A 19224-nucleotide genomic window follows, 5' to 3' on the forward strand; every position below is an offset into this window, starting at 1 on the left:
TGAAGTCAGACCTCCAACAGGAAAGTCATGATCCTTTGCCCAGTCTCCAGACCTGAGGCATTCTCAGACTCAGAACTCACTCACTTAAGTAGTGGCTGGGATTACATTAGGAAGGACTGTAAAAGACCATGAAAAATGTATGTAGTAATTCCCCAATCTTTCCCCCAGGGGATCATAGCAATTCACTCAGTTCATGATACACTGGAAAAAGAGGATACCCAGATCTTCTGAGGGCTGTGGTACATAGGGTCTGAGTTGATGCTGATACTTGGTGTCATTATGGAAATGAGATAATAAATAGAGTTCTGGCCAAGTCTGTCTCATGGTTTTCATTCACATGAGACAGACAAAAATATTAATTCATGGTCTCAATGTAGCACTATAAACCTCCTGCTCCCTGTTATAATGAAGGCACCTGGCCCATCTGGACATTCTATAGAGCATCACATTAATTCACTATATTGATGATATCATGTAGATCAGACCTGATTAACAAGAAGTAGCTAGTATTCTGAGTGCCATAGTGAAATTAATGTGCTCCAGAGGGAAGGAGATAAACCTTACAAAGATTCAAGGGCCTCACTGATCTGGGTCATGCTCAACCATCCTCTTCAAATTAAAGAGCAAGTTATTCACCTTGTATATCTTAGTATGAAAGAAGAATCACAACACAAGGTAGGCCAATTTGGAATTTTAATGTAACATATTTTGTTTGGAATATAGCACCAACCCATTTATTGGGTGATAAGAGAGACTGCTAGATTAGAGTTGATCCCAGAGTGAAAAATAAAAAATAAAAAGGTTTTTATTGAAGGTCCAAGCTGTGGTATAAGCAGTTCTTCAGTTTGGGCCAGATAACCTAGCAAATCTTGTGGCAGTAGAGGTATCTTTGGTAAAGAAAGACACCAAGCAGAATTTGTGGCAAACCCCCCATAGGGGAATTGCAGCACAGAGCCTTGGGCTTCTAGAGTAAGAGTATATCATCTGTAGCATAGAATCAGGCACCATTTACAAACAGCTTCTGGCATGTTCCTGAGCTCTGGTGGGGTCTGAGCATCTGATCATGGGACATGAAGTCCTAACTGAAGATGATGAGCTGGATACAGTCAGACCCATCCCATTGGGTCATTAGGTTAGGCTGGCTGAGATAGATATGGAGCCACTCAAAGGAAGACTTGCCAACCAACAGTAGGAAGTACAGACAACTTCCAACTGTCTGCTCCTTCAGGGCCTGCCTCAGCAGCAGAGAGACACTCAACCCAAGGTTATACCATTCCCAGTGTCCACACCTAGTGACTGAGAGAGACAAGGGAGCCAAGGCCTGGCTCTTGCAGCCTGTTGCAGGACATCCCAACAGACACCATTTGCTGCAGAGTTCCCAACCAGGTCAGCCCAGACCTTGGTAGACTGGGTGGAAGTTTGACTTCCTCCTCTGCCCAGTCTTGCTTCCTTCCACTTCGTTTCACAAACACAATTTTTTTTAAACTATTTATTTATTTAGCTGTGCCGGGTCTTAGTTGTGGCATGTGGGATCTTCACTGCAGCGCGTGAGATCTTTAGTAGCAGCATGCAGGATCTTTTAGTTGCAGCATGCGAACTCTTAGTTGTGGCGTGTGAGATCTAGTTCCCTGACCAGGGATCAAACCCAGGCCCCCTGCACTGGAAGCGTAGAACCTTAGTCACTCAACCACAAGGGAAGTCCCAAATGCAGATTCTTTAAAAACATCTTGCACCCCAAATTTTTCCTAGAGTCTGCTTCCAGAGAACCAATTCTGAAAATACTTATAAAATGGAAGTGATGTATCTATCTGGTTCAGAGGGCACAAGAAAGCTGCACAAACATGTGGCCCAGATCCCCGTGTCATTCACCACTGTTGTTCCAAGGCCTCTCTCTCAGCTCACACCTAGGACCTAACTGGGGCTTGAGTGGGATTAGGTTTCCCCATGACCAGCTAGTGAAGAACAAAAACTAAACTTAAGTCACAGATGGGTCAGCTCAGTATGTTGGTGCAAGCTGATAAGAGATAGTTGCTAGTTTACAGTGCTACTCAAGTTGATTCTAAAAGAGAACAGTGAGAGGAAACACCCCAGTAGGTAGAGCTCTAGGCAGTACATCTGGCCATCCATTTTGCATAGAGAGAGGAGTGACCAGTGTAAGAATACACATAGTCTGTGTGAGGCAAATTGCTTAGCTGTTGATCAGAGCCTCCCTCTAACCAAAGGTGATCTAGCTGCTATCAGTGTGGACTGTGCAGTATGTTAGCAGCAGAGACAAATCGAAGCCTCCAATACAGAACCATCCCTCATAGACACCAACAAGCCTATTGATGTGACATTGATAAAAGGGCAATGATTTATTTTGATCAGAATTGACAGATATTCTCAATATGGGTTGAGATCCCTCATAACATTGATTTGATAACAGATCAAGGGACCCAATTTTTAGCAAAGGAGGTTTAGTAGTAAGCCCATGATAATAAAATCCACTGGTCTAACACACACCTCACCATCCAAAGCTGCTGAGCTGATAGAACCATGAAATGGCTTCTTGAAGATACAGCTAAGGGCCAGTTTGGAGATGACACCCTGTGAGGACAGAACACTATCCTTCAGGATGTAATATACTCATTAAACCAATACCCTATATTTGGTGCTGTGTCTCCAAAAGGTAGAATATATGAGAACAAAGGAGTAGAAGTAGGAGTTTTCCTGCTCATGATCATTCCAGTAACACACTTGAGGAATTTTTGCTTCTTACCCTTGAATTTTTAGGACCCGTGGGTCTAGATATCCTTACTCTCAGAAAGTACTCACTCCCCCCAGGGGGTACATTGAGTCCCACTGAACTTAAAGCTATAGTGGCTGTCTGGTCACTTTGTATTCCTTGTTCTAGTAGACTAGCAAAAGGAAGTTAATATATTGGCAGAGATAATAACACCAGGAGGATAAAGGACTATTGCTACATAGTGGGGGCAGTAGAATTATGATTGATACTCAGACACCAATCATAATTGATATCTCTTAGTATTCCTATGCCAGTTTCAACTCTAAATGGGTAAATTCAGGAACTTTGGTCTGATAAAGACGTGGTGATCGGGGGCCTAGACTTTCCAGGACTGAGAGTCTTGATCACTCTAGCACGCAGGCTATTAGAACTGGAGAAGTGCTAACCAGCAGGGACAGAAGATGGATGGAAGGTAAAAGCAGAAGATAATGAGTGAAAGTTATGACCTCAGGATCTACTGTAGCAACAGCGGCTGTCGTTTTTCCTACTAATTCTCCTCTTAGGTTTTCCAGAAATTGTGACCAACCAGAATCCCGGGGAAGCAACACTTGCACAGAGTGAGCTTAATGTGAGAAGCAAGTGGATTTCATCACTGCAAGGGGAGGACGGTATCAGACACTGTTGATGCCCACCCAGATCCCTTTACTCCATTGGCGCCCCCAGCCCTCAGCTGTTGTAATTGCTCTTACTGGCTCACATTTGCCCCTTTCCCATGAGAACTGCCCTTTAGCAACAGGAGCTCCTCCCCCATAGGATCTTAGGTACTCCAGAAACCCCAGCTGCAGCCAATCCACAGCTAATAACTGCCTAATACAGGAATACAAAAGGCTGGACTCCTTTCCTCAAGGTAGGACTAACCTTTTGGTGCAACTAATACTCTAGAACTCCTCATAGGATCAGGTTGAAGCTAGACTTCAGCTGAGAGCATATTCTGGCTTAGCTTTCTTCCCTTCTCCTATCCTGATTCCATCACCCCCTTTCTCCTGAGAGTGTTCCCATAATAAATCACTTGCATAAGAATCCCCACCTTAGGTTCTGCTCCTAGGGAACCCAAACCAAGTCACTGCACCTCAGCTTCCTCAACCATATCTACTACTATTGACCCTTTGTCACAGAGAAGGAAACTGAGGTGTAATTATAAAATCCTTTTAAAAATGCTTAGAACATGCCTGACACATTAAATGTTCAATAAGTGTTAACTATTACTCATACTCTGCAAACCTTTTGAAAAAACAATATGCACTTACCAAATTTAGTTTGCTCCATTATGACAAATTAGAGTCATAATCCCCTATCAGGCTCAAAGAAAGAAATTATCTATCTTATTGTTTTCTCATAAAGAGAAATTTAAAAATTGTTCATCCACAGGTCCTTTGCACTGTGCAATACAGACCTACCCCCAAGTACTAGCTATGATATTTGTGTCTCACTTATCCAACATGTAGTTCTATGTAAGGGACCCTCATTAATCAAGGGCAAAGATTCCTCCTGATTCACAAACTTTCAACAAACTCAATTTTGTCTTAAATAGTTTTGTTTTGGGTATATATGTATAGTGATCTGGAAATGAGATAAACACAAAGAGAGAACAATAATAAGCCAAATAACTTTCTAAAATGTTGTCCACCTAATCCTAAGAAATAAATTTCAGTACTTTAAAAGTATTACCTTTGAAATTGTACTTCAAAATTAAATTTACCCTTCCCTCAAGAGGCGAGGGTTTATGTCCATTTATTGAACACTCATGACAAATCTATCATTTATCTAACCTGTGTCATAAACTATTCCAAATCAGAGTAGCTTAAAATAACACACAACGTTTTTTGTTTTTGTTTCTGTGGATCAACAGTTTGTGCTGGGTTCAGCTGTGTGATTCTTCACTGGTCTCACATGGAATTACTCTACGGCTACAGGAATAGACAGGTTTGATTGGAGTCTTAATTTGTTTGAGCTGCTATAACAAAACATCATAGGCTGGGTGACTTGAACAACATACATTTCTCATAGTTCTGGAGCCTGGAAGTCCAAGATCAGGACACCTGCATATATGGTATCTGGTGAGAACTTACTTCCTGATTCATGGATGGGCTGTCTTCTGTGTCCTCACACAGCAGAAGAGACAAGGGATCTCTCTGGAACCAGGGCACCAATCCCATTCATGAAGGTTCCACCCTCACAACCTAATCACCTCCTAAAGCCCCACCTCCAAATACCATTATACTATATTGGGTGTTGCGATTTAACATATGAATTGGGCAGGAGGGACACAAAATTTGGTCTATAGCGACTGGGCTGGTTGGGCTAGCATGGCCTTCCTCCCATGTCTGGTGATTGTTATGGGCTATAGGCCCTCTCTCTACCTGGTCTCTCATTCTCAAGAAGGCTTCTTCACATGGAAGTCAAGGAGTTTCAAGATGATAAGAACAAAAACTCATGGTCTCCTGTTGCCTAAGCACAGAAGCACCACAACATCATTTCAACCACCTTTTTTTTTTTGGTTGCCTTGGGTCTTCGTTGTTGCACACAGGCTTTCTCTAGTTGTGGTGACGGGGGGCTACTCTTTCGTTGTGGTGCACAGGCTTCTCACTGCGGTAGCTTCTCTTGTTGCAGAGCATGGGCTCTAGGCACATGGGCTTCAGTAGCTGTGGGGCATGGGCTCAGCAGTTGTGGCTTGCAAGCTCTAGAGCACAGGCTCAACAGTTGTGGTGCACAGGCTTAGTTGCTCCACAGAATGTGGTATCTTCCCAGACCAGGGCTCAAACCCATGTCCCCCTGCATTGGCAGGCAGATTCTCAACCACTGCGCCACCAGGGATGTCCCTACATTTACCACTTTAAGAGTAGAAAGTAGACTAATAAATAGAGCTTTGTGAACATAGACAGATGCAGCACTAATTACACATCATCTCATTTTCCCATCTGTGGTCCAGGGTGAAAATATTCTCAAAGTCTGAGCCTTCTATTGTCAGGATGTATAGCTGATGGAATTGAGGATTGATAACCACTAGACCATGACTGGGCTGGGCTGGGCCCAGTGCCAAGGCTCCAGTTCAAGGAGCATCGAAGGAATAAGATTGATCTTGGTGTCATATAAATTAGTTTTTCAAATCATAAATAAGCAATGAAATCAATTTAGGGAGCTACCACTAGTATTTCTTAAATGAACAAATTACAATAGAATAAAAACTATCAGTAATGTCACCACAGCACCCACAGGCTATGACTAGAGCTCAAATATTTAATTATGTAGCCAGTCCCACTAGCTCCTGTCAACCAGAAAAGACTAGCTCTTCACTAGTCCTTTTTGCTCCATCTGTTAGATTACTACAGAGATTCAATGTTTATTGGATTACATCCTTCTAAAACCCAACTTTTGAAGTGGGGTCCTGATGATATATTGGCTTATTTGGTTAATAGTATTTATTTGGTTATAATCTTACTTACTAAGCTGAGCCAAATTCAACTAATATGAGAAACAAAGCTTTCTTAAAGCCAATGTAACATTATCTAAGAGTCATTGTGCTTTTTAAATCACATCAGGGTCAATAACTAATCTCAAACTTAGTGATAAGATTTATACTAAATTCTTACCTTAAGGGAAATAATCAAAATATTTTGTTTAAAATTCCTGTACAGAAGCTGAAACCAACTTTCCTTTTTCTTTACCTTTCAAGATGAAATAATCCCACAGAACATGGAAAAAAAGGTCCTATTTAAGTAAAGAACTAGGGAATTCATCAGTCCCTTCTACCATCTAAAGAGATATGGATACAGAATAATACCCCTCTTCCCTGGAGTTTGCACTTCTGGCAATCTCAGTCACTTTAAGCAAAACTAGACCCTAGATATAAATGTAAAGGCTCTAAGTAACTTCTAGATGGCCAAAATAAAAGTCACAAAATCTACATGCTAAAATCCTTTCAGTTTGTTAAATAATTTTTACCTATTTTACATTTTTATTGATATTCCAATCATAGCACACTTAAGGCAAAAAATTACGAAAAGAAGTTGCAGTTAGAGATAAGCATAGTGATAGCAACAGAAATGGTAGCTAACAACCCACTAAGTTGAGAGATAGGAAAATTGTCAAAACTCTGATAAGAGGACACCAAAAACATAGCAGTGTATCGTCATTTAGTATAAGCACCAATGTAGCCTTACATATCTAGCCTACATACATACCATCATGAATGATTCCCACAAACATAATAATAATTGAAAGGAACCAGACCAAAATAAAAGTATATGCTGAGTGATGCCACTTATTTAAAATTAAAAGATAGGCAAAACAGATCTATGGTGTTAGGAATTCAGGCCATGGATTACCTTTGAGATGGAGTCAGTGTGGGAGAAGGAATAAGTTGGGGGGGGGTAGAGGTTGCTTCTGAATTACTAGTAATGTTCTTATTCTTGATCTGGGTAATATTTTCACTTTGTGAAAATTCATAGACCTGCACACTTACATTTTGTATGTTTTTCTTTATGTATACTGTAGTCAATAAATTATTTATAGAAGAGGTGATTAGGTAAAAGTAAGTTAAAAATGTGGTTATGCATTTTATCTCTGTGGCGATCATATTATAGAGCACAAAACTGGAAGTTGTGTTGGTTCAGGTCCCACAAAAAGCAGCTGGCAAGACAAGATTAAATATGTAAGGATTTTATTCAGGGAAATGCTTGTGTGGGAGACCTTGAGAAGAGAGCCAGTGAGGCTGGGAGAGCCATAACCACCATGCATTCTGTCTTGAGTGAAGAAGGAAAGGAGGTTGGGTGGAAGTGTCCTACACTGTGGTGTAGCCTAAGGAAGGTTCAACCAGGCCACTGGAAAGACCCATGACCCCCAGGAATGTGCCTGCCTTAGTATCCCTGCCATGCTCAGTCACTGGGAAATGCAGCAAAGAATTTCAAGCACAGAAGCTGACCCTTTGGTCAAGCTCTTTGTGTTGGATGTATGCAATGCCTACTTTTATGGCCACTACAGACACTTTGGCAAGGTATTTTCTTTTTTATATTAAAATGGAATTTTTTTAGTTTCTAAATTTTTATTCACTTTTTAAATTTACATACAGTAAAATTAACTCATTTTTAGGGACAGTTCCATGAGCTTTGACAAATGCATACAGTCATATAGCCACAACCACTGTTAAGAAATTTATCAGTTCCCTCAGTCTAAAAATTCCCTCAGGTATAACTTTTTTTTTTTTTTTTTTGGTCTTCCAAGTGTCCGGGTTTATTGAGGGCCTGAGGGTCTACAGGGGAGCCCCAGGTGCCTGTGGGGAGGGCCTGCCATCGGCCTAGAGGGGCAGCGGCCCGGCGGGCAGCCAGGGATGTGGTCTTCAAACCCTGGGTTTACTTGAAAGTGTGGCTCTCTGCCCCACCACGCCCAAAGCCTTTGGGGCCGAACATGGCCGCGTAGCAGGGGTGGTTGCAATAGGGCTTGCCTTCATGCTGGGCGTGAGCCCCCGTGGTCAGAGTCTTTCCACATTTCTCACACTTCAGGCAAGGGCGATGCCAGTCCTTCCCCCGGTAGGTCACCCGCTCAGCAAAGTACACCTCCTTGTTGCACTTGGGGCACTTGGGCGTGGTGGCGCCGGGTCCGGGGTGGGTGGCTGAGCGGGAGCAGAGCGGAGTGCGGGACTCCTCATGGTATAACTTTAAAGTGACCCTCTCATCCCATCCCCAGGCCCTGGCAACAACTGATCTATTCTCTGTCCCTATAATCTTTCCTTTTCTAAATTATAAGTAAAATCATATGTTATGTAGCCTATCGAGTCAATGCTTTTGAAACTAATTCATATTCTTACATGCATCAATACTCTTTTTTATTTCATTTTTTACATCTTTTTTTATTTCTGAGCAGTATTCCACTGCACTGATGTACAACAATTTGTATCCATCCATCAGTTGTGAATATTTAGTTTGTTTCCCATTTGGGGCAATTACGGATAAAGCCACTGTAAGTATTTGCATATATGTTTTTGTGTAAACAGATTTTTTCTCTCTTGGGTAAATACCTAGAAATAGAATTGCAGGGTCATATAGTAAGTATATGTTTAATATTAAAAGAACTGTCAGTTTTCCAAGTGGCTATATTATTTTTACATTTCCATGCACAATGTTGTTCCACATTCTTATCATCACTTGGTATTTGTCGGGGTTTTTTGTTTTTTATGTTTTGTTTTAGCAATTCTAATAGGTGTGTGGTACTACCTCATCTTGGATTTAAGTTATATTTCTCAGGTGACTAATGATGTGGAGCACCTTCTCATGTCTTTAGTTACTATTCACATATCTTTGGTGAATGTCTGCTTAAATCTTTTCAAGTATTGCATATTTTAATCCATGGGAAAAAAATTTGCCTTCCAGCCCCAAAATTTCTATGCCCAAACATTTTCTGAGGTTCAAGTGTTTATTTTATTTATTTTTTTAATATTTATTTATTTATTTATTTTCCCCTGTGTTGGGTCTTCATTTCTGTGCGAGGGCTTTCTCTAGTTGTGGCAAGCGGAGACCACTCTTCATCGCGGTGCACGGGCCTTTCACTATTGTGGCCTCTCTTGTTGCGGAGCACAGGCTCCAGATGCGCAGGCTCAGTAGTTGTGGCTCACGGGCCTAGTTGCTCCGTGGCATGTGGGATCTTCCCAGACCAGGGCTCGAACCCATGTCCCCTGCATTAGCAGGCAGATTCTCAACCACTGCGCCACCAGGGAAGCCCCAAGTGTTTATTTTTATATGAAAATAAAAACAAAACCTTTAAGGGAGATCACCTCATCTCCCTTTAAAATATGAATTGTTGACCAGAAACAAATAGACTGCTGACTATTTCCCTAGCAAAGATGAGTTTATTGGGGATCAGCAGAGAATTGCAATTTCGGGTCTGCAACCATGGCAAGCTACATGCAGGTCCCTGCACTACAAGGAAAGGAGAATGTTTTTATAAGGAGGAAAATGAAGTTGGGAGGGCTACAGTAAACAAAGCAACCATGATTTTTCATTAGTTGAGTCCTTGCCATGAAAGGAGTCTTTCTTTTTCCTGTTGGGCTCTGCTATCATCGCAGAGTGTGAGCACTCCTTCTTCTGGTCTCCCAACTCTATGTAATTGAGGTTTCTGTTTATTAATTGTTATATTTCCCCCTTTTGATCAAGATCTTTCTCTGAAAGCATCACTGATGAAGAGTCAGGCTTTCTAGTTTCAGAAGCTTTTTCCCTCAGTTGTCAGGAAAGACCGTTCCTGGTTGTTGTGTCTCACGCTGGAGGGAAAGTGCACAAATTGGAAACCTATTAATGTCACATTCAAGTAACAATGAGGGGTAGGATGGAGAACTCTCAGGTACTTTTTATCTACATTTTTATCAAAATCATAGACTTTATGATCATCTGAAGCATTACGTCAACATCAAAGATTTAGCAACAAATTCCCAACAGGCCTGGTCAGGATGCCTTGGGAATGCTGTCTCATCAGATGTTGTCTACCTCAATTCCAGGAAATATTTATTTTCAGGTTATCAGATAATGTGCAGGTTCAGACAGGATTTGACATTTTTTTAGCTGTGTCACATGGATCCAAGAGTCTATTCCTTGGAGTTTGTCAGCACAAGAGTTGGTTAGCAGTACCTGATTGGGTCTTTCCAGTGAGGCTGAAGAGAGTTCTTTGGGTGTTGTCTTTTCCAACAGGTGAAATCTCCAGGTTGCAAGGTGTGATGCTTAAGGTCTTTGCCTCCCTAAAGCACACCGTGAAAAGACTGCTCTACCAATACATGGTTATAGAAGCAATTAGGCCTTGCAATATTGGAGTATCTCTCCTTTCATCAGTTGTGAGTCAAAAGAAGAAGGAGTAAAGTGCACTGGGCATCCAGTGACTGTCTCAAAGGATGAGAGTTTATGAGTTCCAAAAGGGGTGGATCTGAGATTTAGAGGGACCAATGGCAATGTTTTTGGCCACATTATTTGCAGGGCCTCTATAAATTTTGGCAGTTGAGTCTTAATAATGCCATTACTGCATTTGACTAAACCAGAGGTTTGAGGGTGGTAAGCACAGTGAAAGTGTTGTAAAACAAGCCAAACAACACAGACTTGTTGAAACACTGTGCCAGTAAAATGGTTTCCTCAATTACCATGAAGTTTTAGAGGAGTTCTCCAGGTAGGGGTAATCTTTCCCAAAAGGACTTTAGCCATAGAAGAAGCAGTAGCAGCCTGTCTTCAAGGGAAGATTTCAGTCTAGTGTGAAAACATACAGACTATGACTAAAACACATTTATACCCATTAGATAAAAGAATTCGTTTGCCAGACCTTTAATGGTCCATTTAGTTAGAAATGCACATGAGGAAGAACCATAGTTTTTAAACATAAAATCAGCCAGAGTCCTCTGGGGATAGGAGCACCCTCAAAATACCTAGATAACTGGGATCCCATTTTCTAGAGGTTTTTCCTCTAAAGAACAATTTTCAAAAGCTCAAACAATGTACAGCACAATGGCTCAATTCAAACAGCTTTCAAGCCAATTGCAGCTGGTCATAAGGAGGCAGCTTTGTCCTGGAGGATCCAGGCTGAAAGCTTTTTTTTAGCCAGTCTCCAGAAGACAGAAGTCTTCCAAAAGAATAGGCTAAAGGCTGAAAAACCTGAGAAACCATTTCAGAGAAACAACTCCTCTCCCTGAAGGAAGGTATGTATTCTTTGAACTATAAATTCAAAGAATACGTAATTCTAATAATTTATCATAAGGATATGTATAAATATATATATATTTGTACACATATACATACCAACAAACACATGTACATTCAATACAGTGTTGTCTGTGATATAAGAATGTTGAAAATAATATAACTTCAACAATATGGGATTGTTGAAATAAAATATAATAAGTCCATATAATGGAGTATCATGTGGTCATTTAAAATGATGTTTCAGGTATAGATCTATAGATATAAAAAAAAGTATTCATGACAAATCACTATGAGAAGAAGGCAGATCACAAAATATATTATTGTATGTTCCTTTTTGTTTTAGTATATGTGTGCCTATAAGTGTGCATTTGAAAATACATGAAGAGTTAGCATTGGTTATCTCTGGATAAATGTGATAACTGATGTTTTCCTCTATGTATTTCTGATTTTCTGTAATGAGTATTGCTTCAGTAATGGGGAAGGGGAGATAATAAAAGCAAAGCATTACAGAGAAATAAAAACATCATATTTAATTATTAATAGTGATGGATGAATCATCAAGAAAATGTTTAAATGTGTTTGGTATACTTATTAAAGAAGGCAGATTCATATTAAATATTAAAGTTTTTTTTTCTTTATTGGAGTATAATTGCTTTACAATGGTGTGTTAGTTTCTGCTTTGTAACATAGTGAATCAGCTATACATTTACATATATCCCCATATCTGCTCCCTCTTGCATCTCCCTCCCACCCTCCTTATCCCATCCCTCTAGGTGGTCACAAAGCACCAAGCTGATCTCCCTGTGCTATGCTGCTGCTTCCCACTAGCTATCTCTTTTACATTTGGTAGTGTATATATGTCCATGCCACTCTCTCATTTCATCCAGCTTACCCTTCCCCCTCCCCGTGTCCTCAAGTCCATTCTCTACATCTGCGTCTTTATTCCTGTCCTGCCCCTAGGTTCTTCATAACCATTTTTTGTTTAATTCCATATATATGTGTTAGCATACAGTATTTGTTTTTCTATGTCTGACTTACTTCACTCTGTATGACAGACTCTAGGTCCATCCACCTTAGTTTAGTAAGTTTCATTTGTATAGAGAAAACCTCATTCCTATGAAGAAAAAGGAGATGAGGTATATCTGTGTGTGCATATTTGCATGCATATGCCATGAATATGTGCGTGCCTGTCTGTGTATTCTATAAAGTAAACCTGGGACTCCCTAGCCTTTTTCACATAGTCATAGAGAATATTTGACACAGAGGGCAATGTTCTGATTCATCCCAAAGCCTGCACCAGCATTGGTAAAATATCTTTATTCTTATTTTGCTACAAGCATTGAATTCACAGAGGAAATCGTACTTCAATAGCTTCCCTCAGTTTGGGTCAAAGAGACCTACTTTTGCATCACATAGTTACAGAAACCATATGAACATTTTAGCCACAAAGCATGTGTCTCAAAGACATGATATTCACAACAGAAATTTCAGGCTTCAAACTGTGGCTTTCATAGCTCATATGGTTGTGTAGATTTCTTTTCACTTAAAGCTAGAAAGATGATTCCTGGAATACTTTATCTTCTTTACCTTTTTTTAATAATCTCAGCCTTACTGACACCCAGAACACAAGCATTTTTCTAAACAGAAGGTAGTTTCCAAGTCGTTCGAAAACACTGTACTTTTCAAAGCAGTCTCAATGAAAGTCACAGTAATCTGATACTCCATGAAGCTCTAGTGATTTAGAAAACATGGACCAATGTGTCAATCAGATCAGAGACACCACCCACAATAGAGGACAAAGAAGAAGACATACAAGCAGCATATTCTAGGATGATTCTTGTTCCCTCTATTGCCCCCATTGAAGGCTCTCCTGCTGCTTTCTGGTATTTTGTTAATGAATAGAACAGTAGTAAATTCCACTATGAGCTGGAAAACATTTTTATTTCATTCTAGGGGCACAAAAGGAGATCTCCTTGTGAGTTACTAAAGTATGGAGACAAAAATCAAACAACCTCAGCAAAAATTTTCGCATTTCCCAGGAAATGATGATGGAAACCAAATCAGTCTCTGCTCCAAAACAAATAAAACTAATGCTTTGTTTTTCCATTTTACCCTTGATCAGTATATCACCAAAAGCAGAAGCATCAGTGGCATTTTTCAAATAAAACGACAGCTAGAGTAAGGAGTGCTAACAGATAATATTTGTTCTAATTTGAGTCAAATACGGTAGAACTTGTTACAGTAATAACCCACACAATGTCATTTTTATGTTCATCCAAATTCTTAATATTTCAGTCTTCTTTCATAGTAACTTTTCTTTACATTTTTATTATAAAAATTTTAATGTATTAGAAATATATGTATATAATCAATTCAACCCTCAAAACTGTCTCTATGTCAAAGAAAGAAAACTAAATTACTGGGAGGTTAATGAGCTTTCCTAAGGTCACACATAATTAACAGGTGTTAACACCTTTTGTTGCATTTTCTTTAAATTTTTTGTTCTTTTCATAAATAAAATATTACACACATAGCTGAAGTCCCTGTTTTATTCCTCGGTGAATCTATTCCTCCTTGCATCCCAGAAGAAATCACTATCCTAAAGCTATGTACCTTTCTGTTACATTACTGTACTTTTGTTACACACATATGTATTTATAAACAATATATAGAATTGTTTTCTGTGTATCATTCTGCATTTGCTTTTTTTACTCTATGTTTCTGTGACATAGCCACTTTAAATCATATAAATCCAATGCATTCATTTAGCTGCATTATAGTAGTCCATTATATGAATGTTCCACAGTCGAATTATTCTTTCTCTTATTGACAGATATTTAGGATGTTTCAAATTTTTCAATACTAAAAGCAATGCCACTGAGCAGACTTCTCATTTTCAGTCAGTCCTTCCAGTGAGCTTGGAAGTTGAAAATCCACCCTAACAACAGGTAAAAAGTTGAAAATCAACAACTCTTCTGAGATCCATCAAAGAAGTGAGGCCAAAGGGCAAACTGCTGCTCCCAAAATTGGAGAAATGCATACAGAGAATTACAATTTACCAGAGCAGAAATCCATGAGCAGAAACTTCCATGAGAACCCGTGCTGGGTAGGAAAACCTGAACTGTAATTGAAGAATTGCTGGAGGCTCAGTGTGGACAAGTCCAAGAGTTAAAAATTGCAGGGGGCCTCCCTTCAGGTTCCCCACACTTTTGTGAGTTTTACCATCAGGACCTCTACCAAGTTCTCACAGTGATGAATGAAGGAAAAACCCCCTTGTGCTTCTTGCAGGGGGGAGAAGAAAACTAACCATTTTTAAATCACTAGAGCATTCTGTTTGGGGGTTATTTATTTATTTATTTATTTATTTATTTATTTATTTATTTTTGGCTGCGTTGGGTCTTCGTAGCTGTGCACGGGCTTTCTCTAGTTGTGGTGAATGGGGGCTACTCTTCGTTGCAGTGCATGGGCTTCTCACTGTGATGGCTTCTGTTGTTGCAGAGCACAGCCTCTAGGCATGTGGGCTTCAGTAGTTGTGGCACACAGGCTTCATTAGTTGTGGCTCACAGGCTCTAGAATGCAGGCTCAGTAGTTGTGGCACATGGGCTTAGTTGCTTCATGGCATGTGGGATCTTCCCAGACCAGGGCTCGAACCCATGTCCCCTGCATTGGCAGGCGGATTCTTAACCACTGCACCACCAGGGAAGCCCCAAGCATTCTGTTCTTAACAAAGCTTGCCCTTCAAGAATCTATTTTACAAGACCCTAAACTACTGGGGTTTTATCAGAGCCTAATCTACTTGGTGGAAAGGAACTCCAGCCATTCAACTCCAACTCCAGCCTCCTTTAGCCATCCTGTCCCCCACCTAAGGCAGGGGAAAAAACTGAGAAGCCCTTGTGAAGTTCACAGAGAAGGGGTGCAGACTCACTAGACGACTGAGACCAAATCATAGGACTATAGAACATGTCCCCCCCCCAACACCCTACCACCACACCCTTAAAGGCCTATTTACATAAGTTCCTTTTACCCCATACATCATATCTGGCTTTTAACAGAAAATTACAAGGCGTACTAAAATGCAAAAAACACAGTTTGAAGAGAATGAACTAGAATCAGAACCAGATTCAGATATGGCAGGAAAGTTGGAATCATCAGACCATGAATTTAAAACAACTATGATTAATGTGCTAAGAGCTCTAATGGGAAAAGTAGACACATGAAAGGACAGATAGGCAATATAAGCAGAGATGGAAGTTCTAAGAAAGTACCAAAAAGAAGTGCTAGAAATCAAAAACACTACAACAAAAATAATGTCTTCACTAGGCTCATTAGTAGACTAGACACAGCTATGAAAAGTATCTCTGAGCTTGAGGATATGTCAGTAGAAACTAAAAGCAAAAATAAAGATACTGAAAAAGGGACTTCCTTAGTGGTGCAGTGGTTAAGAATCCACCTGCCAACGCAGGTGACACAGGTTCGAGCCCTGGTCCGGGAAGATCCCACATGCCGAGGAGCAACTAAGCCCTTATACCACAACTACTGAACCTGTGCCCTAGAGCCCGTGAGCCACAACTACTGAGCGCATGTGCCACAACTACTGAAGCCCACGTGCCTAGAGTCTGTGCTCTGAAACAGAGAAGCTGCTGCAATGAGAAGCCCGTGCACTGCAATGAAGAGTAGCCCCTACTCGCTGCAACTCGTCAAAGCCTGCACACTGCAATGAAGACCAAACACGGCCAAAAAATAAATAAATAAACAAATTTATTTTTTAAAAAACAGAACAGAATATCCAAGTACTGTGGGACAACTACAAAAGTTGTAACATACATACAGTGGAATACTAGAAGGAAAACAAAGAGAGAGGGGAACAAAAGCAATATCTGAAGCAATAATGACTGAGAATTTCCCCAAATTAATGTCTGACACCAAAGCACAGATCCAAGAAGTTCAGAAAACACCAAGCAAGATAAATGCCAAAAAAGAACAAACAAAAAACCCACTATGCCTAGGCATATCATATTCAAACTGCAGAAAATCAAAGATAAAGAATAAATCTTGGGACTTCACTGGTGGTCCAGTGGTTAAGACTCTGCACTCCCAACACAGGGGGCCCAGGTTCAATCCTTGGTCAGGGAACTAGATCCCACATGCCACAACTAAGAGCCCACATGCTGCAACTAAAAGAGCCCGCATGTTGCAAAGAAGATCCTGTACATGGCAACAAAGATCCCGCATGCCACAACTAAGACCCAGCACAGCCAAATAAATAAATAAATATATTTTTTGAAAAAAATCTTGTTATATGTCAATTATATCTCAATTTTTTTTTTTTTTTTTTTTTTTTTTTTTTTTTTTTTTTTTTGCGGTACGCAGACCTCTCACCACTGTGGCCTCTCCTGCTCCAGAGCACAGGCTCTGGACATGCAGGCTCAGCAGCCACAGCTCACAGGCCCAGCCACTCCGCGGCATGTGGGATCTGCCCGGACCGGGGCAGACTCTCAACCACTGCGCCACCAGGGAAGCCCTCAATCTTTTTAAAAAAGAAAAGAAAAAGAAAAAATCTTGAAAGCAGCCAGAGGGAAAAAACACCTCAGCTATAGAGGAGCAAAGATAAGAATTACCTCTGACTTCTCTTCAGAAACCATGCAAGCAAGAAGAAAGTGGATTGAAATATTTCAAGTATTGAGAGAAAAAAAAAACAACACCAAAATAGAATTCTGTATCCTCTGAAATTATCCTTCAAAAGTAAAGGTGAGGGCTTCCCTGGTGGTGCAGTGGTTGAGAGTCCGCCTGCCGATGCAGGTGACACGGGTTCGTGCCCTGGTCCGGGAGGATCCCACATGCCATGGAGCGGCTAGGCCCATGAGCCATGGCCACTGAGCCTGCATGTCGGAGCCTGTGCTCCGCAATGGGAGAGGCCACCACAGTGAGAGGCCCATGTAACGCAAAAAAAAAAAAAAAAAAAAAAAGTAAAGGCGAAATAAAGACTTTCTCAGACAAACAAAAATTAAGGGAATTTGTTGCCAGTAGATCTGCTTTGCAAGAAATTTTTTTTAAAGTTCTTCAGAGGGGCTTCTCTGGTGGCGCAGTGGTTGAGAGTCCGCCTGCCGATGCAGGTGACACGGGTTCGTGCCCCGGTCCGGGAAGATCCCACATGCCACGGAGCGGCTAGGCCCGTGAGCCATGGCCACTGAGCCTGCGCGTCCGGGGCCTGTGCTCTGCAACAGGAGAGGCCACAACAGTGAGAGGCCCACGTACCGCGTACTGCAAAAAAAAAAAAAAAAAAAAAAAATTCTTCAGAGAGAAGGAAAATAATATAAGGTCTGAAACTCAGATCTACATAAAGAAAGGGAGAAGATTAGAGAGAATGAATAAGTGAAGGTATATAAAAACTTTTATTTTTCTTATTCTTAGTTGATCTAACAGATAACAGTTTGTTCAAAATAATAATAGCAACAATATATTTGATGATTATTGCTTATGTATAAGTGAAATGAATGAAAGAAATGATACAAGGGATGGGAGAGAGGAATTAGGATTAGTTGATGTATTAGGGTTCTCCAGAAACAGAACCAGTAGTGTGTGTTTGTGTGTGTGTGTGTGTGTGTGTGTGTGTGTGTGTGTAATGAGGAATTGGCATATCCAATTATGGAGGTTGAGAAATCCCAAGATGTTATCTGTAAGCTGGAGACTTAGGAGAAACAGTGGTGCAATTCAGTCTGAGTCCTTAAGGCCTGAGAATTAGAGAAGTTGCTTGTGTAAATCCCAGTCAAAGGCAGAAGAAAATATAATAAGTTGTCCTAGCCCATTCAGTGAGGCAGGGAAAAAAGGGGTGAGTTCCTTGTTCTTCTGCCTTTTGTTCAGTTCAAGCACTCAACGAATTGAATGATGCCCACTCATATTGGGGAGGGCAATTACTTTATTGAGCCACCAATCAAATATTAATTTCATCCAGAAACACCCTCACAGACACACTCAGAAAAAATGTTTAGTCTGACCACCTCTTGGCCAATCAAGTTGACACAAAATTAACCATCATGCTTGGTTATTATAAAGTACTTGCAGTACCCATGAAGTGGTACGGTGTTATTTGGATTGGTTGTCAATGTGCATTGCAAATTCTAGAGCCACGACTAAAAAAAGTAAAAACATGGGAGCAATGTCAATTGCATAGATACCATGGGTATTATTTGCCAAATGCTTTAGAAATTCTAAGATAAAATATATGAGAATTACATTACCTAACATATCCAATAAAATTTTTATTTTAAAAAAAATGCTACTGTGAACATCCTTGCATGGTTCTCCCTGAGCAGATATGGATGGAACTGCTGAGTCACATGGTCTTTAGGGGCATCTTCCACTCTGCTAGGCATTACCACACTATCCCCAATGTGGCTGTACCAATTTGTACTCCACCAGCAGTTCTTGCTATTGTTCTCCATCCTTGTTGATACTTCTTACTGTCAAATTTTTTAATTTGGGAGTGTGAAATGATATACCTCATTTTAATTTGCCTTCCCATATTTATTAAATGCGGTTGATCATCTTTTCATGTGTTCTTTGGCATGAACTTGCTCTTCTATGAATTACCTGTTCATATCTTTGTTCATTTTTTCTATTAGTTTGTTTTTCTTTTTCTTACTGAAGTGTAAGATTCCTTTATATGTCTTAGATAATAATCCTTTGTTGGTTCTATGTGTTATAACTAAGTATCTCTTCTCAGTTCTTAGAACTCATCTTTCCACATATTTATGGTGCATGTTAAATTTTTAT

The 19224-nt window shown here is 40.3% G+C and overlaps 1 protein-coding gene across 1 annotated transcript in view; it reads right to left on the minus strand.

Annotated features, from left to right (window-relative positions):
- Nucleotides 1–7988: 7988 nt before the first annotated feature.
- Nucleotides 7989–19224, minus strand: part of LOC132488897 (cysteine and glycine-rich protein 1-like) — a 44220-nt gene continuing 32984 nt past the window's right edge. The window contains exon 2 of the mRNA XM_060097724.1: nucleotides 7989–8515. Coding sequence (XP_059953707.1) covers nucleotides 8134–8515 — 382 coding nt within the window. The 3' untranslated portion in view covers nucleotides 7989–8133. The remainder of the gene's footprint in view (nucleotides 8516–19224) is intronic.

This window comes from Mesoplodon densirostris, chromosome 1 (assembly GCF_025265405.1).
Source record: "Mesoplodon densirostris isolate mMesDen1 chromosome 1, mMesDen1 primary haplotype, whole genome shotgun sequence".
NCBI lineage: Eukaryota > Metazoa > Chordata > Mammalia > Artiodactyla > Ziphiidae > Mesoplodon > Mesoplodon densirostris.